This window comes from Dipodomys merriami, unplaced genomic scaffold, assembly GCF_024711535.1.
Source record: "Dipodomys merriami isolate MVZ:Mamm:240054 unplaced genomic scaffold, mDipMer1.0.p SCAF_78, whole genome shotgun sequence".
NCBI classification, from domain to species: domain Eukaryota; kingdom Metazoa; phylum Chordata; class Mammalia; order Rodentia; family Heteromyidae; genus Dipodomys; species Dipodomys merriami.
The window spans coordinates 1750342-1771855 of NW_027206379.1; the positions used below are offsets into that span (position 1 = coordinate 1750342).

The 21514-nt window shown below is 45.1% G+C and overlaps 1 protein-coding gene across 2 annotated transcripts in view; it reads left to right on the forward strand.

The window, feature by feature from the left end:
* The window catches only part of LOC138818658 (lysine-specific demethylase 2A-like), a 110637-nt gene that overhangs the window by 69696 nt on the left and 19427 nt on the right, over positions 1-21514 (forward strand). For both annotated transcript variants that reach the window (XM_070009635.1, XM_070009634.1), the window contains 3 exons: positions 1730-1845; positions 7623-7749; positions 12360-12754. In XM_070009635.1, coding sequence (XP_069865736.1) covers positions 1730-1845; positions 7623-7749; positions 12360-12754 — 638 coding nt within the window. The remainder of the gene's footprint in view (positions 1-1729; positions 1846-7622; positions 7750-12359; positions 12755-21514) is intronic.

The following is a 21514-nucleotide window of genomic DNA, read 5'->3' on the forward strand; positions in this document are numbered from 1 at the left end:
TATTTTATTTTAAAAGTAAATTATTTTATACAGAGCTGGTTTATAATTGGTACTCCAATAATTGGTAGCAATATTTATTAAAAGTTTCTTGGATGGGCTGGGAAGGTGGCTCAGTGGTAGAGCGCTTGCCTTGCATGCATTAGGCCCTGGGTTCGATTCCTCAGCACCACTTAAGAAAAAAGAAAAAAGCCGGAAGTGGCGTTGTGGCTCAAGTGGTAGAGCGCTAGCCTTGAGCTGAAGAGCTGAGGGACAGCGCCCAGGCCCAGAGTTCAGGCCCCATGACCGTACCCAAAATAAATAAATAAATAAAAGTTTCTTGGAGTGGGATTGACAGAATGATTCAGATAATAAAGTACCTCCTAGAAAGCATGAGCCCTTAGTTCAGACCCGAGTACTGCTCTACACACACACAAAATTTCTTTGGCAGCAATGAGGGGGAGAATAGCTGAGTTGGAGCACTTGCCACTTCTTTGCATGCACAAGGCTCTGAGTTTAGACACCAGAAGTTAGTTATGCTGAGTGTGGTCGTACATCCATCTTCTGGGAAGGATGTCTTGAGTTTACAAGTTCATTACCAGCTTGGGTAAGAGAACAAGACCTTGTCACCAAAAAAGTTTCTTACATGTGTTTTCTCAACTGACATATGAAATACTGTTGATCCTGGCTTTAAAGAGAAATTTGAGGCTTTGAGAGATTATGTAACTTGGCCAGTCACTAAGGAGCAGAGTCAAACAGTAAAGAATATAATATATAGGGGCTGGGAAGGTGGCTCAGTGGTAGAGTGCTTGCCTTGCATGCCTGAGGCCCTGGGTTCAATTCCTCAGCACACATAAGCAAAAAGAAAAAAGCCAGAAGTGGTGCTGTGGCTCAAGTGGTAGAGAGCTAGCCTTGAGCTGAAGAGCTGAGGGACAGCGCCCAGGCCCAGAGTTCAGGCCCCATGACCAGACCCCCCCCCCCATATAATATAGAATGAGTATGTTTGTACATACCAGTAATCCCAGCCAGCTCTCAAGAGTCTGAGACCAACCTGAGCTTTATAATGAGTTCCGTCTCAAAAAAAAAAAACATTTCAGAAAAAGGATATAATCCAGTAGCATTGTGCTGTTGCTTTGAAAAAGCATCCTTGGGGCTGGGAATGTGGTTTAATGGTGAGGGCTTGCCTAGCACACATGAAGCCCTGGGTTCAATTCCTCAGCACCTCATACACAGAAAGAGCCAGAAGTGGCTCTGTGGCTGAAGTGGTAGATGCTAGCCTTGAGCAAAAGAAGCTTAGGGACAGTGCCCAGACCCTGAGTTCAAGCCCCCCCCCCCCAAAAAAAAGGGAAAATATATTCTTTAGAGATTGGAGGCATGGCTCAGGTGGTAAAACATCAGTCAATGAGTGAAAGCATCAGGTACTAAGCATAAGTCCTAGTCTTAGACAAAAAGAAAAAGGAAGCTGGGCGCCGGTAGCTCAAGCCTGTAATCCTAGCTACTCAGGAGGCTGAGATCTGAGGATCATGTTTCAAAGCCAGCCTGGGCAGGAAAATCCCTGAGACTCTTAGCTCCAATAAACCACTCAAAAACTGGAAGTGGCACTGTGGCTCAAGCAGTAGAGCACTTGCCTTGAGCTGAAGAGCTTAGGGACAGCACCTAAGCCCAGAGTTCAAGCCCCAGGACCGACTGGGGAAAAAAAAAAAGCATTTTCAATATGTAATTTCAGTTTCTGTTTCCCTTCCATTTCTTCTAGGCTGGATTCATGCTGTGTATACTCCTACAGATACATTAGTGTTTGGAGGCAATTTTTTACATAGCTTTAACATCCCCATGCAATTAAAGATATATAGCATTGAAGATCGGACACGGGTAAGTAATTTTATGTAACAGCAGTTGAGTATGAAGGGGGTTACCCCATTTAATGAAGTACAAATTAGTAGGGGCATGTGAGATATGCCTATAATCTTAGTATTCTGGGAGTCTTAGGAAAGAAAGATTGAGAGGACAATTTAGGCTACATAGCCAGCTCCAGTACCTGCTTCTCTTTTTCTCTCCCCATCCCTCTCTCCTCGGCTGTCTCTCTTCATCTCCCTCTTTTCCCCCTTTCCCTTGTCTTCTCTCTCCTCCCTCTCTCCCCTCTTTCCTCTCTCTCTTTTAGTGGCACTGGGGTTTGAACTCAGGCCTGTGCTTTCTAGGCTAGTGTTCCACTATTGCACTATACTTTCAACCTTAAGGTTTTAGTTTTTACTTTTCAGGGTCCTTTCTTGATAAACAAAAAGTAGTACAAGAAACTCATGTAGGCCAGGAGCTGGTGGCTCACGCCTGTAATCCCAGCTACTCAGGAGGCTGAGATCTGAGGATCCTGGTTCAAAGCCAGCCCAGGCAGGAAAGTCCATGAGATTCTTATCTCCAATAAACCACTCAAAAACTGGAAGTGGCTCTGTGGCTCAAGCGGCAGAGTGCTTGCCTTGAGCTGAAGAGCACAGGGACAGCGCCCAAGCCTTGAGTTCAAGCCCCACGACCAACCAAAAAAAAAAAAAAAGAAACTCATGTAGCTGAGTGCCAGTGACTTACGCCTGTAATCCTAGCTGAGATCTGAGGATCCTGGTTCAAAGCCAACCTGGGCAGGAATATCCATGAGACTCTTATCTCCAATAAACCACTCAGAAAACCAGAAGTGGCATTGTGGCTCAAGTGGTAGAGTGCTAGCCTTGAGCTGAAGAACTGAGGGACAGTGCCCAGGCCCAGAGTTCAAGCCCCATGACCGACAAGAAAAAAACTCTTGAGAGGCTGGGAATGTGGCCTAGTGGTGAGTGCTTACCTAGCATGCATGAAGCCCTGGGTTCGATTCCTCAGTACCACATAAACAGAAAAAGCCAGAAGTGGCGCTGTGGCTCAAGTGGTAGAGTGCCAGCCTTGAGCAAAAGAAGCTCAGGGACAGTGCCCAGACCCTGAGTTCAAGCCTCAGTACTGGCCAAAAAAAAAAAAAAGAGGAAGGAAGAGGGAAGAAGGGAAGAAAAGGTCATGATAGTTTCTCAAAACCCTAGTCTTTTTTTTTTTTTTTTTTGGTGGGGGTGGGGGGAGTTCAGTCATGGGGCTTAAACTCAGGGTCTGGGCTCTGTTCCTGTGTTCTTTTGCCCAAGTCTAGCTCTCTACCACTATAAACCAGTGCCTCTTCTGGTTTTCTGGTGCTTAAATGGAGATAAGAGTCTCACGGACTTTCCTGCTTGAGCTGGCTTCAAGTGTCTCAGATCAGCCTTCTGAGTAGCTAGTGCCACCAGCACCCACCCAGCTGCTAGTCTTTTTTTTTTTTTTTGGGGGGGGGTGTCTGTTGTGGGCCTGAACTCTGGGCCTGGGCACTGTTCCTCAGCTCTTCAGCTCAAGGATAGCGCTCTACCACTTGAGCTACAGCGCCATTTCTGGCTTTTTCTGCTTATGTGGTGCTGAAGAATCGAACCTCATGCATGCAAAGCAAGCACTCAGCCACTGAGCCACCTTCCCAGCCCCACTCCTAGTCTTTTTTTGGAGTGAAAATGCAATGTCAGTTTGAGGAATGGAGAAAGAGAACAACAGATCAGGTTAATCTGACACAGCATAATATATTCATGTATAAATTACCAGACTGAAACATTTAAAAAAGAATCATAAAAAGTAGTGTTGGAAAGCAGGTACTATCAGGTGGGTGAAGGACAGTGAGTGGGTAAAATGAGGGTAATTTGGCCAAAATACTATATATATGTATGTGTGAAAATGAAACAGTGAAACTTGTTGAAGTTGTTTTGAAAAAGGCCGGAAGGGGGGATGAGGCCAAAAGATGAAAAGATGAGTGATCTGGGTACATTGGGTATGTGTGGAAAGCTGACAGTGCATCTTCCCTTTGCACAACTAATGTATACTTTCATAAAAATGTACCATCAGCTGGGCATGGTGGCTAGTGGCTGTAATCCTAGCTACTCAGAAAGATTGCAGTCCAAGGCCAGCCCAGGCAGAAAGTCTGCATGACCACATCTCAACCAATAAAAAGCTACATACATTGGTGTGTGACTATTGTCCCAGCTAGAAGAGAAGGGTAAATGATTGTGGTCTAAAATATTTGCCTAGATCAGCCTAGGCAAATAGCAGATTCAAAAAATAACCAAAGCAAAAATGGCTGGTTCATGTGCCTCAAATTGTAGAGTGCCAGACTAACAAGCCCTGGGTTTTAACCCTAAATACCATCTAAAAAGAACCAGATAGTAAATATTCCGGGCTTTGTGGACTATAGTGTATTTGTTGTAATTATTTGTTGTTCTTGGTCATGTTGTCTCTGGGCTGTTTTGCTCAAGGCTAGTGCTACCACTCTCAACCACATCACCACTTCTGCTTTTCTTGTTAATTGGAGATAATAGTCTCACGGACATTGACTGCCTTGTTTTATTGAACCCTGATCCTCAAATTTCAGCCTCCCGAGTAGCTAGGATTACAGACCTGAGCCACTAGTACCTAGTATGTTGTAACCTTTTTTTTTTTTTTAATAGTTTTTTTTTTTTTTTCTTCCAGTCGTGGGGCCTGAACTCTGGGCCTAGGCGCTGTCCCTCAGCTCTTCAGCTCAAGGCTAGCGCTCTACCACTTCTGGCTTTTTTCTTTTTGCTTATGTGGTACTAAGGGATCGAACCCAGGGCCTCATGCATGCAAGGCAAGTGCTCTACCACTGAGCCACCTTCCCAGCCCTTGTTGTAACTTTTTAATCCTGCCTTGTGATGTGAAATACTCAAGTTAACGTATGCCTAGCAAATTTCACAACTATGCCGGGTGCTGATGGTTTACATCTGTAATCGTAGCTACTCAGGAGGCTGAGATCACGGTTCAAAGCCAGTCCAGGCAGGAAAGTCCGTGAAACTCTTATCTCTAGGTTTATTAGAAAACTGGAAGTGGTGCTGTGGTTCAAGCGGTAGAGCGCCCACCTTGAGCTGAAGAGTGCAGGGATAGCACCCAAGCCCAGAGTTCAAGCCCTACAACTGACAAAAAAAAAAAAAAAGCATTTCACAACTATGCCACATCCCCGGCTTTAGATCTTTCCTATTTTTGCAACCATTTAAAAATATACAGCTAGGAGGCTGGGAAGGTGGCTCAGTGTAGAGTGCTTGCCTCACATGAGGTCCTGGGTTCGATTCGATTCCTCAACACCACATTAAAAAAATACCACACACACACACACACACACACACACACACACACACGCATGCACGCACGCACGCACGCTGTGATCAGGAGGCTAAGATCTGAGGATCATGATTTGAAGCCAGCCCAGGCAGAAAAGTCCATGAGACTCTTTTTTTTTTTTGGGGGGGGGGTCCGGTCGTGGGGCCTGACCTCTGGGCCTGGGCGCTGTCCCTCAGCTCTTCAGCTCAAGGCTAGCGCTCTACCACTTGAGCCACAGCGCCACTTCCAGCTTTTTTTGCTTATGTGGTGCTGAAGAGTCGAACCCAGGGCCTAATGCATGCAAGGCAAGCGCTCTACCACTGAGCCACCTTCTCAGCCCCCCGTGAGACTCTTCAATAAACCACCAGAAAACTGAAATGGCCCTGTGGCTCAAATGGTAGAGTGCTAGCTTTGAGCTGAAGAGCTCAGGAACAGTGCCCAGCGGGGTCCCCCAATGTTAAAGCCCCATGACCACCACCACCACCACCAGCATCTAACATATATATGGCTGATAAATCACATTAACAAGTGTGGTATATTATCTTTCCTTACTACAAAATAAATAGCAGGGAAATGGAAGATGGATTGGGTAGTAAGGAAAAGTCTTAGTTTTTCTTGTTTTGTTTTTGTTTTTATTTTTGGTGCCTGCCCTGGGTCTTGGATTCAGAGCCTGGGCACTGTCCCTGAGCTTTTGGGCTCAAGGCTAGTATACTGTCAACTTGAGCCACAGCTTCACTTGCAGTTGTTTTGGGGTTAATTGGAGATAAGAGTCTCACAGATTCTTCCTGCTGGTGCTAGCTTTGAATCTCCATCCTCAGATCTTAGTCTCCTGGGTAGCTGGGATTACAGGTATGAACCACTAGTGCCCAGCCTGGCGTAGTTTTGCTGTAGTCCAAACTAGCCTGGCCTTAAATTGAAAATCCCCCTGCCTCAGCCTTCCAACAGCTGAGAGTGTGTTAATACCACTCCTAGCTGTTATATCTAATTTTAACATTTTTTACCCTTGTCTCAAAAGCCATAAACTTTCCTATTTAAAATTTGGTTCTGAATACTTCTGCCAAGGACTTTTTGAGTATTCTCTATTTTTATTTTTCAAGACCAGCATTCTCTTAAGTAGATGGATTGATAAAGTCTTGCTTCAGATGCCAACTTGAATTTGAATGTTGACTTAAAAGTTTTTTCCTGGCTTCCTTATTTCAGTGATTCAGTTTGTTTTACTCTCTGTCCTTGAAAATTGTATGTTGCCATTTGGGTACTGGTGGGTCATGCCTATAATTTACCTATTCAGGAGGCTGAGACTTGGAGGATCATAGTTTGAAGCCAGTCCAGACAGAAATGTCTGTGAGTGGGGGCTGGGAAGGTGGCTCAGTGGTAGAGCGCTTGCCTTGCATGCATGACGCCCTGGGCTCAATTCCTCAGCACCACATAAGCAAAAAGAAAAAAAGCTGGAAGTGGTGCTGTGGCTCAAGTAGTAGAGTGCTAGCCTTGAGCTGAAGAGCTGAGGGACAGCGCCCAGGCCCAGAGTTCAGGCCCCACGACCGGACCCCCCCCCCCAAAAAAAAAAAAAAGTCTGTGAGACCTCATCTCTAGCAAAATGCCATACTGGAGGGAAGAGGTGACACTGTTCAAAAAGAAATATACTCATTACCTGACCTATGTAATTGTAACCCCTCTGTACATCACCTTTACAATAAAAATAAATTTTAGGGGCTGGGAAGGTGGCTCAGTGGTAAAGCATTTGCCTTGCATGCATGAGGCCCTGGGTTTGATTCCTCAGCACCACAGAAGCAGAAAAGGCTGGAAATGGTGGTGTGGCTCAAGTGGTAAAGCACTATCCTTGAGCTTAAGAGCTGAGTGACAGCACCCAGGCCCATAGTTCAGGCCCTACCACCAGCAAAAATAAATAAATAAAAATCAAAAATTAAATTAAAAAAATGCTAGACTAGAGGCATGGCTCAAGTTGTATGCCAGCCATGAACAAGAATACTGACTGAGGAGTTGGCGAGGCATGGCTCAGTTGATAGAATGCTAGCCAGTGAGCAAAAGTGACAGGTACCAAGGTCATCTCTATCTTGTTTTTTTTTTGGTTTTTTTTTTTTTTGGGGGGGGGTGCACATTGGGTTTTGGGGCCTGAACTCTGGGTCTGGGCGCTGTCCCTAAGCTCTTCAGCTCAAGGCTAGCACTCTACTACTTGAGCCACAGCGCCACTTCCAGCTTTTTTTCTTTTTGCTTTTGTGGTGCTGAGGAATTGAGCCCAGGGCCTCAGGCATGCAAGGCAAGCAGCACTCTGCCTCTGAGCCACCTTCCCAGCCCCTCATCTCTATCTTGGGCCTAAAAAAAGAGTAAAGGAAAAGAAAAGAACAATGAATGAGAACTTAAGATCCTGAGTTGAAGCCTCAATACTGACACAAAAGAAAAATAATATAATTTTTCCTTGTTTCTTTCATTGTTCTGTTCCTGTGCAGGTTCCAAATAAATTCCGCTATCCATTCTACTATGAGATGTGTTGGTACGTGTTGGAGCGCTATGTATACTGCATAACCAACCGCTCCCACCTAACTAAGGAATTTCAGAAAGAATCCCTCAGTATGGGTAAGTGTTCTGACTACATGCACTTTCAAGAAACCCTTATCCAAGCCAGGCGCTGGTGGCTGATGCCTATATTCCTAGCTACTGAGGAGGCTGAGATCACTGTTCAAAGCCAGCTTGGGCAGGAAAGTCCATGAGACTCTTATCTCCAATAAACCACCAGAAAACTGGAAGTGGTGCTGTGGCTCAAGTGGTAGAGCACTCACCTTGAGTGATCTGAAGAGCTGAGGGACAGCACCCAGGCCCAAAGTTCAAGTCCACGTCCGACTAAAAAAAAAAAAAAAACAAAACAAAAAAACTTATCCAGGAATATTTAGGAGGTTGTTGCTTAGTAGTTATATTTTGGGGTTTTACTTATCTACTTGAAGTACCAGTTTTATTCATTAGAATTGAATACTAGATACCCATCCAGGTATGATTACCAGGGTAAATGTGAAGTACTGTAGATCTGATCTTTATCTGAGTTGCTAGTACCTAGCTCCTCAAGAAAGCTAATAATTTGTTTGGCAGGCCTCCTGAGGCCTACACCCATAATCCTAACTACTCGGGGCTGAGATCTGAGAACCCCAGTTCAAAGCCAGCCTGGGCTAGAAAGTCCATGAGACTCTGATCTCCAACTATCAAAAAGCTAGAACTAGAGCTGTGGTTTAAGTGGTAGAGAGTTAACATTGAGCAAAAAAGCTCAGGGACAGCGTCCATGCCCTGAGTTTAAGCATTAGGACTGGTACAAAAATAAAATAAAAGCCAGAAATAGAGTTGTATGTAGCTCAAGTGGTGATACAACACATGCTAGCCTTAAACAAAAAAAGCTCAGAGTTCAAGCCCCAGTACCGGTACATAGAAAGATGAAGGGAAGGGAAAAAAAGAAAGCTAATAACTTCCTAATATGTTTTATTATTACGTAAAAAATAGTCCTTGGCACAATAAAAACTGAAAATGTGCCATCAAATTAACTCTCCCTGGTAATGTACTACAAAGTTTACATACATCAAATTCTCATCTATAAATCTCATTATGAGGTGTAGGTATAATTATCCTCAATTTACCAATGGCAACATTAAGATTCAAGGAGATTAAAAACTTGTCTGTACTTGGGTATTAGCAGCTCACATCTGCAATTCTAGCTACTCAAGAGGCTGAGATCTGAGGGTCATGGTTCAAAGCCAGCCCAGGCAGGAATGTCTTTGAGACGCTTATCTCAGTTAACCACTAAAAGGCTAGAAGTAGAGCTCTGTCTCAAGTGGTAGAATGCCAGGCCTGGGGCAGAAAAGCTCTGGGGGACAATGTGTAGGCCCTGAGTTCAAGCTCCAGGGCAAGCACACCAAAAAAGTCATTTTCTGACTTGCTAGGAATTTTATTGTTGTTGTATTATGTGTGTTGCTATTTCCAAGCATTGTACAAATCTACCTTTTTTTCCCCCCAGTCCTGGGGCTTGAACTCAGAACCTGGGCACTGTTCCTGAACTTCTTTTGTTCAAGGCTAACACTGTACCACTTGAGCCACAGTGCTACTCCCAGCCTTTTCTGTTTATGTGGTACTGAGGAATCAATCCCAGGGCATCATGCATGCTAGGCCCGTACTCTTCCACTAAGCCACACTCCCAGCCCCCAAACTACTTTTTTTTTTTTTTTTTTTTTTTGTAGATTGTGGGGCTTAAACTCTGGGCCTGGATGCTGTCCCTCAGCAATTCAGCTCAAGGCTAGTGCTCTACCACTTGAGCCACAGCACCACTTCCGGTTTTCTGGTGGTTTATTGGAGATAAGAGTCTCATGGACTTTCCTGCCCAGGCTGGCTTTGAATCATGATCCTCAGATCTAGCCTCCTGAGTAGCTAGGATGACAGGCGGAGCCACCGGCACCTGGCTTCAAACTACTTTTTAAGTATATGAACTTTATAGTCTACTCCTTTAGAATATTATAAAATCATAATTCTCAATTTAAGCTTAAACTTATAATCAGGATAGCTATACTTCTATAAGTAACTTATTTCTAATATGCAGTTCAAAGACTCTCTTTTAACCTAACCTACATTTTAAAAATGAATTGAAGCCAGGTGCTGCTTAGTCACACCTAAAATCCTAATTACTTGGTTAGGTGAAATCTAAAATATCAATGTCTGGAGCCTGCTGGGGCAGACAAACCCAGTTTATCTCCAGTTAACCAGCGAAAAGCTGGAAGTGACAGTGTTACTCAAGAAGTAGAGCACCAATTGTAAGGGGAAAAAACTGAACAAGAGCTTGAAGCCTAAAATTCAAGCCCTCCTATCACCACCACTACCACAAACACTGTCAGTTAAGCCAGTTGTACCTAGAAAAATCAAGAATTCAGGGCCAGCTAGACCAATGATTCACACCTGTAATCCTAGTTACTCAGGAGGCTGATATTTGAAGATCACAGTTCTTTTTTGTTTTTTGTTGTTGTTTTTCTTTTTTTTTGGTCCCTCATGGGGCCTGAACTCTGGGCCTGGGTGCTGTCCCTCAGCTCTTCAGTTCAAGGCTAGCACTCTACCACTTGAGCCACAGTGCCACTTCCTGCTTTTTCTGCTTATGTGGTGCTGAGGAATACAACCCAGGGCCTCATGCATGTGAGGTAAGCACTCTACCACTGAGCCATCTTCCCAGCCCCGAGGATCGCAGTTCTAAGTCACCCTGGGCAAGAAGGTCTGTGAGGGCTGGGAAGGTGGCTCAGTGGTAGAGCGCTTGCCTTGCATGCCTGAGGCCCTGGGTTCGATTCCCCAGTACCACATAAACAAAAAGAAAAAAGCCAGAAGTGGCACTGTGGCTCAAGTGGTAGAGCGCTAGCCTTGAGCTGAAGAGCTGAGGGACAGCGCCCAGGCCCAGAGTTCAGGCCCCACGACCGGACCCCCCCCCCCAAAAAAAAAAAAAAAAAGAAAATGAACAGGATCCTATTTCTATTTTATGCATACATATTTCTATGTGTGTGTGTGTATGTGTGTGTCTGTGTGTATGTGTATGCACTGGTCCTGGCGCTTGAACACAGGGACAGAGCACTGTCCCTCAGCATTTTTGCTCAAGGCTACCACTTGAGTTACAGCTCTGCTTTTGGCTTTTTTGATAGTTATTTGGAGATACAGGATTCATGTACTTTCTGCCTGGGCTGGCTTTGAACTATAATCCTTAGATCTCAGCCTCCTGAGTAGCTAGAATTACAGACATGAGCTACTAGCAAACAGTTTATTATTATATTTCTACTAAGAACAGTGCTTGAGTTGTTTTTTTTTTTTTTTGCCAGTTGTGGGGCCTGAACGCTGGGCCTGGGCGCTGTCCCTCAGCTCTTCAGCTCAAGGCTAGTGCCCCACCACTTGAGACACAGCACTACTTCTGACTTTTTTCTGCTTATGTGGTGCTGAGGACTCGAACCCATGGCCTCATTCCTGCGAGGCAAGCCCTCTACCACTGAGCCAACTTCCCAGCCCCCCATGCTTGAGTTTCTATAATTGATAAATGGATTAAAATAAGGAGAATTTTTGTTTTGTTTTTCCAGTACTAGAGCTTGAACCTGGACTCACACTTGCTTGGCTTGCCTTCTTGGCTGGCAGTTTACCACCTCAGCCATACCATGTGTATGTGGGGTCGAGGGGTTGTGCATGAGCATGTGTATGCACGTGTGTGTGCACCAGCTACTACCAATACTGGGACTTGAACTCAGGGCTTCTTGCTCTTAGTTTTGGGGTGATTTGGTTTGGTTAAAGGCCAGCACTGTACCACTTGAGTCATAACTGCACTTCCAGCCTTTTGCTGGTGCTGGTTGCTTATACCTGTAATCCTAGCTACTCAGGAGGCCAAGATCTGAGGATCATGGTTCAAAGCCAGCCCAGGCAGGAATGTCCTTGAGACTCTTATCTCCAGTTAACCACCAGAAAACTGGAAGTGGCACTGTGGCTCACAAGGTAAAGTGCTAGCCTTGAGCTGAGGGACAGCACCTAGGCCCAGAGCTCAAGACCAACAACAACAACAACAACAACAATAATCTCATGAACTATTCTGCTGGTGTTGGCTTTGAACCATGATCCTGAGCTCTTAACCTCCTGATTAGGATTATAGACATGAGCCACCCACTGCCCAGTCAGCCCAGTTTTTGCTGGTTATTTTAGAGACAGTGTCAGATTTTTCTGTCCATACTGGCTTCAGAGTGATCCTCTGGATCTCAGCATCTTGAGTAGCTAGGATTATAGGTATGAGCTACCTATACCTGGCAGAAGAGACTGTGTTTTAGTATGTCAGCCTTGTCATAAATGACATAAATATCCTCAAGGCTATTCTTTTGTTTTTTTGTTTTGTTTTGTTTGTCGGTTGTGGGGCTTGAACTCTGGGCCTAAGTGCTGTCCCTCAGCTCTTCAGTTCAAGGCTAGCGCTCTACCACTTGAGCCACAGCACTACTCTGGTTTCCTGGTAGTTAATTGGAGATGAGTCTTATGGACTTTCCTGCCCAGGTTGGCTTTGAACTGTGATCCTCAGATCTCAGCCTCCTGAGTAGCTAGGATTACAGGCGTGAGCCATACATCTGGCCCTACAAGGCTATTATTATACTCCTTGTTTCTCTTATCACATAGCCAACTGGCATGCTCTTACTGCTTTTGTCTTACATTGGTAGATTTGGAGTTAAATGGATTGGAATCTGGAAATGGGGATGAGGAAGGAATGGACCGAGAATCCAGACGCTTGAACAGTAGGCGCTCTGTTCTCACTAGCCCTGTACCAAATGGAATCAACCTGGATTATGATGGACTAGGCAAAACCTGCCGAAGTCTTCCAAGTCTGAAGAAACCTTTGTCTGGAGACTCTTCCTCTGACTCAGGTCGGGGCTCCCACAATGGCCAAGTGTGGGATCACCAGTGTAGTCCCCGAAAGGACAGGCAAGTGCATCTGACCCATTTTGAGCTTGAAGGCCTTCGCTGCCTTGTAGATAAATTGGAGTCTCTTCCATTGCACAAGAAGTGTGTCCCCACAGGAATAGAAGATGAAGATGCTCTTATTGCTGATGTAAAGGTAAGCTACTATTGATTTGCTAGGGTAGTCGATTTCTGGATTTGGAGGGAGAATAGTCTTCGGTTTAACTACAGAGAAGTTAATTTGTGTATGTGCTTGCTAATGCTCAGTATTTTTATTCTTAGAGTAACATATGAAAATACTAAAATTTGTGTCTCTAATGAGGGCTTAAGTTTTTTTGTTTGGTTGGTTTTTTGGGGGTTTTTTGCCAGTCCTGGACCTTGAACTCAGGGCCTGGGCACTGTCCCTAAGGTTCTTTTGCTCAAGACTATTACTCTACCACTTGAGCCACAGTGCCACTTCCAGCTTTTTCTGTTTATGTGGTACTGAGGGCTTCATGCATGCTAGGCAAGCACTCTACCGCTAAGCCACATTCCCAACCCAGGACTTAAGTTCTTTTGAAAAATAAAAAATAAGGCCAGGCTGCTGGTGGCTCACACCTGTAACCCTAGCTACTCAGGAGACTGAGATTTGAGGATCACGATTCAAAGTCAGCCTCGGCAGGAATGTCCGTGAGACTCTTATGTCCAATTAACCACCAGAAAACTGTAAGTGGCCCTGTGCTCAAGTGGTAGAGCGTTTACCTTGAGCTGAAAAGCTCAGGGACAGCACCTAGGCTCAGAGTTCAAGCCCATGACAAAAATAAAAATAAAAATTACCCAGGCTACAGTGGCTCATGCCTGTAATCCTAGCTACTCAAGAGGCTGAGATCTGAGGACTGTAGTTCAAAGCCAGCCTGGGAGGAAAGTCCGTGAAACTCTTATCTCCAGTATACCACCAGAAAACCAGAAGTGGTGCTGTAGCTCAAGTGGTAGAGCGAATTGCTGAGGGACAGCACTCAGGCCCAGAGTTCAAGGCCCATGACTGACCAAAAAAAAAAAAAAAAAAGAGTTGTACAAAGAACCCCCCCAGAGCATTGGAAGATCTAAAAATGTTATTTTGGGGGCTGGGAAGGTGGCTCAGTGGTAGAGCGCTTGCCTTGCATGCTCAAGGCCCTGGGTTTGATTCCTCAGCACCACATAAGCAAAAAGAAAAAAGCCGGAAGTGGCGCTGTGGCTCAAGTGGTAGAGCCCTAGCCTTGAGCTGAAGAGCTGAGGGACAGCACCCAGGCCCAGAGTTCAGGCCCCACGACCGGACCCCCCCCCAAAAAAAATGTTATTTGTTGTTGTTGTTGTTGTTTTGGGTCCGGTCGTGGGACCTGAACTCTGGGCCTGGGCGCTGTCCCTCAGCTCTTCAGCTCAAGGCTAGGGCTCTGCCACTTGAGCCACAGCGCCACTTCTGGCTTTTTCTTTTTGCTTATGTGGTGCTGAGTAATCGAACCCAGGACCTCAGGCATGCAAGGTGCTCTACCACTGAGCCACCTTCCCAGCCCCTAAAAATGTTACATTTTACCATTTAAAATATATAGAATTAGGAGAAGATTAACAGAAATAATGCAGTAAAAGTTGTTGACTTACTGCTAAAATGAATCAGTAAAGATGAAATTCTGTTTGGAAAAGGTGTAACCTCAACTTCTGAAACAGTGTATTGAAGGTGGGAAGCAGGCTTCTTCTACAGGGATTTTTTTTTTTTCTATTTGTTCAGGTACTAGGGCTTGAACTCAAGGACTATACACTGTCCCTGAGTTTGTGTGTGTTTGTGTGTGCTCGCCTATATGCTGGTCTTGGGTCTTGAATTTAGAGCCTGGGCTCTGTCCCTGAGCTTTCTTTTTTTGCTTAAGGCTATGCTCTACTAGTTGAGCCACAGCTCCGGATCTGGTTTTTTGGTGGTTAATTGGAGATGAGTCTCCTGGATTTTCCTGCCCATGCTGTCTTTGATCCTTGATGCTCAGATATCAGCCTCCTGAGTAGCTAGGATTACAGGTGCCTTGCTAGGATTACTGGTGTCTTGCTGGGATTTATTTGAATAAGTATGAGGTGTTTATTTTGTTGGTGTTGGGGTTTGAATTTAGGGCCTTACACTTCAATTGGTCTTTGCATCTATTTGGGAGTAAAGGAATTCTTAGAATATATTCATGTTTATAAAGTAAGTTTTCTGATAAGTCTGTCAAGCATAAATTGTGGCAAATTGCTGTATATATGAAAGCCTGTTTTCTCCTTTATAATAATATCTTGAAATTAATGATATGGAGTAAAATATGCTTAGCCAAGTACAAGGTTTTGGGTTCCCAGCATCAAAAGAAAGTGGGAGGCGCCATTTACTTACTTAATTTTGGGCTGTATTGAGGTTTGAACTCAGGGCCTTATACTTACTAGCCAACCACCTACCTCCAGCCCACAACAACAGAAACCTAGTAATATTAGTAAAGTACTTAATAACCAGTAGTATTAGTATAATGAGTTACAAATGTATGAAGTTAATTTATTCCACTACTATGAGTAAAGCCCGCCTCCTTTGTGCTAGAGACCAGACTGAGTATTATAGGGAAAACTATGCTAGTAACATCAGTCTGATACTCCATGACCTCACAGTCTACTGGTAGAGCAGGTGTGTAAGTGGGCTGTGAAGTGAGTGAGTCTGAGTTTGCAGGTGCTATGCATGACACAGGGCACAAGGCAAATACTTTGAAAGGGTGCAGAGCCTAGCCTATGGGAAGGAGATGGTATTAGTCCTCTCACTTCCTAGTAGATAAGATAAACTGTGAAGTATAATTTTATGTAAATAATAATTCTCAATTTATAAATTAGAAAGCTGTTCATTGTGCTACTCTCACTTAAGATCCTAGCATTTTTGTAATTATCTAAAAATTTATACTATGAATACTAAAAATTTATGCTAAATTTATACATATTTATAGTATGACAGGATTAAAGCAAAGAGTTATGGTTACAAGTAACTATAAAAATAATAAAGAATTTTCATCTGACAGAAGAACTGATGGTTGCTTTTTAGCCTTTTTTTGTCATAGTGGTATTGGGGTTTGAACTTGGGGCTCAAGCTTTCTAGGGTGGTGCTTTACCAATTAACCGATGCCAGCCCTGTTTTTTTGGTAGTTGTTTCGGAGATTTTATCTCTTGGACTTTTCTGCCTGGCTGGCCTCCTAAGTAGCTAGGATTATAGATTTTAGCCACTATTCTTGGCCATTAAGCCAACTTTTAGAAACCAAACTTTTAGGGGCTGGGAAGGTGGCTCAGTGGTAGGGCGCTTGCCTTGCATGTATGAGGCCCTGGGTTCGATTCCTCAGCACCACATAAGCAGAAAAAAAAAGCTGGAAGTGGCCCACACTATGGCTCAAGTGGTAGAACGCTAGCCTTGAGCTGAAGAGCTGAGGGGCAGTGCCCAGGCCTAGAGTTCAGGCCCCCCCAAAAAAAAGAAAATAAAAGAAACCAAACTTTTAAGCCAAGTACTGGTGGTTCACACCTGTATCCTAGCTATTCAGTAGACTGAGTTCTAAGGATGGAGACTGGAAACCAGCTCCAGGCAAGAAAGTCCTTGAGACTCTCATCTTCTATTAGCCACCCAAAAGCTGTGTCTCTAGTGGTGGTAGAACTAATCTTGAGCAAAAAGCTCAGCGATAGCATCTGGGCCCTGAGTTCAAGCCCTAGAACCAACAAAAACTAAAATAAAAAAGAAATAAAACTTGGTAGTTTTTATTAACAAGAGTGTTGGGGAGCTATTTTGGTGCTTTGGTCCTCTTGCTTGTCTTCCTTGCTCATGGATGCATGCTACCTTGAGCCATGCCTTTAGACAGGCATTTTTATAGTTAATTGGAGACTTTGAGCTGGCTTTGAATATTTATACTAAGTTCTTAAGACTGCTGAGCAGTAGTCTGGGTGCCAGTGGCTCATGCCTGTAATCCTACCTACTCAGGAGGCTGAGATCTGAGGATCTCAGTTCAAAGCCAGCCCGGGCAGGAAACTCTGAGACTCTTATCTACAATAAACCACTAGAAAACCGAAAGTGGCGCTGTGTCTCAAGTGGTAGAGTGCTAGCCTTGAGCTGAAGAGCGCAGGGACAGTGCCCAGGCCCAGAGTTCAAGTCCTATGACCGACCAAAAAGAAAAAAAGACTGCTGAGTAGCTAGGATTGCAGGTGTGAACCATTGACACCTGGCATAATGGTTGTGTGTATGTGTGTGTGAGTGTATTCATGCGTGCACGTGTGTACATGTGTACCAGCTAGTCCTGTGGCTTGAACTTAGGACCTGGGCGCTGTCCTGTTTTTTTTTTTTGTTGTTCAAGGATAGTGCTCTACCACTTGACTGATACATTCACTTCTGCTTTTTACTAGTTAATTGAATGATCTTTACATCTCACCCTCCTGAGTAGCTAGGATTATAGGCATGAGCTCCTACCAGTACCCAAGAAGGAAAGATTTTTAAACGAAATAAGCAAATTGCCCTAGATCATTCATTCTTAAAGTGCAAAGGAGAGATTTAGGATTAGGATGCCTACATACTTATTTCCAGGAAGAACTCAACCAAGAACACAAAAGTATCTCAGGTAAACTATTGTAAAACTTAACATTTGTAGCACATATTACCCACCTATAATTGAAACTGCTTAGGAGGCTGAAGCAGGAAGATCACTAAACCCTAGGGATTGGACACTAGACTGGAAGACAAGGAGACCTTGTCTCAAAAGGTTTTTGTTTTTATGGGAGTCTGGTCGTGGGGCCTGAACTCTGGGCCTGGGCCCTGTTCCTCAGCTTTTCAGCTCAAGGCTAGCACTCTACCACTTAAGCCACAGCACCACTTCTGGCTTTTTTCTTTTTGCTTATGTGGTGCTGAGGAATCGAACCCAGGGCCTCATGCATGCAAGGCAAGCGCTCTACCACTGAGCCACCTTCCCAGCCCCTCAAAAGGTTTCTTATGCAGTCTCTGGAAGCAAAGCCCCAGATCTCAGAAAGTATTAAGCTACTAAATCTGTTCTAGAAACTCACTAAAACAACTATGGCATGGGGGGAGGGGGCGGGGGCTGTTTCAGTGATAAAAGCTAGATATTTATGTCAAAGCAGTGCATGTAATTTCAAGAAAAACCAAGTTACATTTGTGAGGGTGTGAACAGTTACATAAATTTGGGTAGAAACTGCTGCTGCTTAAGCTTCTACTCCTGCCCTGTGTTTATGTATAGGACATTGTAGATCTCTGAAGAACAACAACTTGTAGGCACACCTTCCTTTTCTCCTAAAGCCTAAAGAAAGCAAGAGTGCATATATTCTGTCAGCTTCACTCATCCTTAGAGGTGGGAACTCATACCAGTTGAATGGCTATCAAAGTGGCATTGAAGTGTTCGACAGGAGCCAGTGCTGGGTGCTTCATGGAGTGAAAAATCAAGAATGAGGCAAGCACGTTTGTACTTACTGCACTTGGAGACTGAAGCTGGAGGATTTTTAGTTTGAGACCAGCCTGAGCTACAAGAAGAGACCATGTCTCAAAACAACATAAGAGAGCCAGATATATTTACATGCACCAGGTTCTGGAGGTTCTAGCCACAGTATTGGGGGGAGGGGGAAAGGAAGAAGGAGCATTCTGATGGGCAGAATCTGTTGGAGTTGGGAGAAAACTTGTTTTAATCCATGGCTTGCTGTACCTTGTCTAGAGGTCGGCTTGGTACCATTGTCTAGGGTAAAGCATTTTGGCCTTAAGTTGTGCCTCTGCTATTTAACTTGGTCACTGTGCAGGTTGGTTGCATAGCCAAGCACCAGTATCTCATGCCAGTAATCCTTGTTACTCAGGGAACTGAGTTGGGGAAGGTCTCAGTTTGAGGCCAACATGGACAGAAAGATCTGTTGAGACTCCATCTCCAAAAATAACCACCAAAAAAAAGCCAGTTTGGAGGTGTGGCTTAAGTGGCAGAGCACCATCTGAGCCAGTTTGAGGCTTTTGAGTTTAAACACTGGTACACACAAAACAAAAAGAAAAAAGATTGCTGTGTAGGCATATCTTGAATACTGGTGGTCCTTACTGCTGGAATTGAAACAGGCATCTGTTGTCGATTATCTCAGCATTGGCCCTAATGGTGCTGTTTCTGAAGGTTTTTCCAGAAATGTATATGCTAGTTCTTGATCATGGGCAGGTGAAGCAGTGCTATTCAGGAAAAGAGAAGAGAACTCTAGAAGAGCCCAGCCTACTGCCTGGTTCCTCCTCAGAGATCTAACGGAGCTATCCCAGTTTGCTGAGAGAGAGGAGAGAGAAAGAGAGGTGGGGGGAGAGAGAGTTCATGAGTGTTCATGTACAGAGAAGGGTAGGCGGAGAAACTGTGTTGACTGAGTATGGGGCAGCTGTTCAATGGGCGAGCTTGGGCTGAAACAATAATTGACCCTGAGGAGTAGGGTGTGGGCTGAGACAAGGACAAATATGGGCTAGGGTGCCTAAGCTCAGCTGGCACAATGGGTTAAAGTCTTCCCTTCCGCTGGCGCCTTCTAAGTCTGCTACTGGGAGCCCTCAGGGGACTGGCCGTGGGTTCTCCTATTGCGGTGTTGGAGGGAAGGAGCCTGGGCGGGGTAGCAAAGCTCCCTCCCTCAGCAGCACATCCTCCAATGGTGAGGAGAGCAGCCACTGGACACACCCCCTCCGGGTGCTGCAGCAGAACGGCTGGGCCCTCTGCCGGGCTGGCTCACTCAAGCTCAGCTCCCCCTCCTGCCATCTTCCGTTGCAAAGCATTTCTGGGAGCTGCATGTGGGTGACGCAGCAGCATTGTTCACAGGCACAGGAAGCCGCGGCTGAGCTGAAGGGCTTGAGAAGGAGCTCAGAGCACTGCACGCTGCTCTCACTACCCTGACGGGTTAGAACCGGACTGCCCTGCCTTAGGTGCTCTGGGAGATTCTAAGATTTTGAAGTAAATCAGGATTTATCTAGAGGCAGAAAACCCAACTCCTTCCGTACAACTTCCAACATAGAAAACAAAACAAAGACGCTGGGGAAACTTCACCCAAGAGCCTCCGCAGCTCCAGAGCAACGAGAAACACAAGGTCAGGCGGTCGGGCGGTCGGCAAACCCTTTCTGGTTTGGGGTGTGTATAACTGTAGGGACTTTGTCTCTGCACAGAGGCGGAAGAACTGCGGTTAGGCGAGTCCAGGACTTAGTGTTACTTGTGCTGCTCTGCTGTCGTTGCACTTGTTCCCTCGCTGGTGGGATGTGCTTTGGAACTGGGTCGCTTGGCTTCGGGGAATCCTTCTCCCTTCTGCCCTGACGCCTTCGGTCCTCTTTCCCTTTCTGTGTTCTATGGGGTGTGGGCCTGTGTTTGAATCTTCTCCCAAATGCCTGGAGCCTAACTAGGCGTCAGCTTTTCCACACTCCACCCCTGCTCCCCCATCCCAAACCTCCCCTGGTGAAGGTTGGTGGCTTCTTTATATGGTTTCTCATAGGGCCTCAGCCTAGAGTCAGCCTTTTTTGATGAAAGCAGTGTGTGCTTGGTTAAATGGCCCCAGTAAAATAAGGCTTGGAAGGAAATCTGCATTTCCCTCCACTCCCACACATAGCCCCAGTAACTGAGCCGGGCATGTGTGAACAGCTGCCCCCCCACGCTGCTAACAGTTTCTCCGCCTACCCTTCCCTGAACACCCCCCCCTTACAGGTAGAATTATTAGACAGCTTTTGGTGAGCAGTAAAGTTCCTTTTCTGCTCTATCAAACAATCACAGATCTTTCTGTGTAATCTGTTTTGCTGAAAGTGGAAAGTCCCTGTTTGTGGACAGAGCTCAGTTCTCTCCAGCAGAGGAAATGGGCAGAGTCCTACTCCACGCAGTGCGAAGTGGGGGAGGGGAGCTATGCACTCAGCACACATTTTGAATGAACCTGAATTTTTCACTTTAAGGAAATTAGGAGCCTAGACTATAGCAATGTCTCACATGCTACCACACCCTGCCTTTTTACCCCCGTGCAATGTGGTGCAATGTGGTGCTAACCGGAGGCTCCAGTGTAGGATACCATAGCAACTTGAAGTAAATAAAACGGCTGAAATGGGATTGGTTTGGGGGAAGAAGGGAATATCTGGAGATTTGGCAGAAGATCTTGTTAAGGAACTTCTCAGGATATTAAAGTTTCTTTAGTTAAAGATAAAAATAATCCTGGAATTGAAAAATCCTTTGTACAACTACTTAATAAAAGTAAATTAACATTTTAAATTACAAAATTTCAAAAATATATAGTCATTTAAGAAGTGATTCTTGCCGGGCGCTGGTGGCTCACGCCTGTAATCCTAGCTACTCAGGAGGCTGAGATCTGAGGATCGCGGTTCAAAGCCAGCCCGGGCAGGAGAGACCGTGAGACTCCTATCTCCAATAAACCACCAGAAAACCGGAAGTGGCGCTGTAGCTCAAATGGTAGAGTGCTCGCCTTGAGCTGAAGAGCAGAGGGACAGCGCCCAAGCCCAGAGTTCAAGCCCCACGACCGACAAAAAAAAAAAAAAGTGATTCTTGCCTGTAGTTCTTGCTACCTATGATGCTGATGGCTGAAGATCATGGTTTGAAGCCAACCCAGGCAAAAAAAGTCTGTGAGATCCTTTTTTTTTTTTTTTTTTTTTTTTTTGGGTCCAGTCGTGGGGCCTGTACTGTGGTCCTGAGCTCTTCAGCTCAAGGCTAGTGCTCTACCACTTGAGCCACACTGCCACTTCCGGCTTTTTTCTTTTTACTTATGTGGTGCTGAGGAATCAAACCCAGGGCCTCAGGCATGCAAGGCAAGCACTCTACCACTGAGCCACCTTCCCAGCCCCAGTCTGTGAGATTCTTATCTCCTATTAATGACGAAAATGCCAGAATTGGAGTTATGGCTCAAGCAGTAGAATGCCAGCCTTGAGCAAAAATGCTAAGAGATAGTGTCT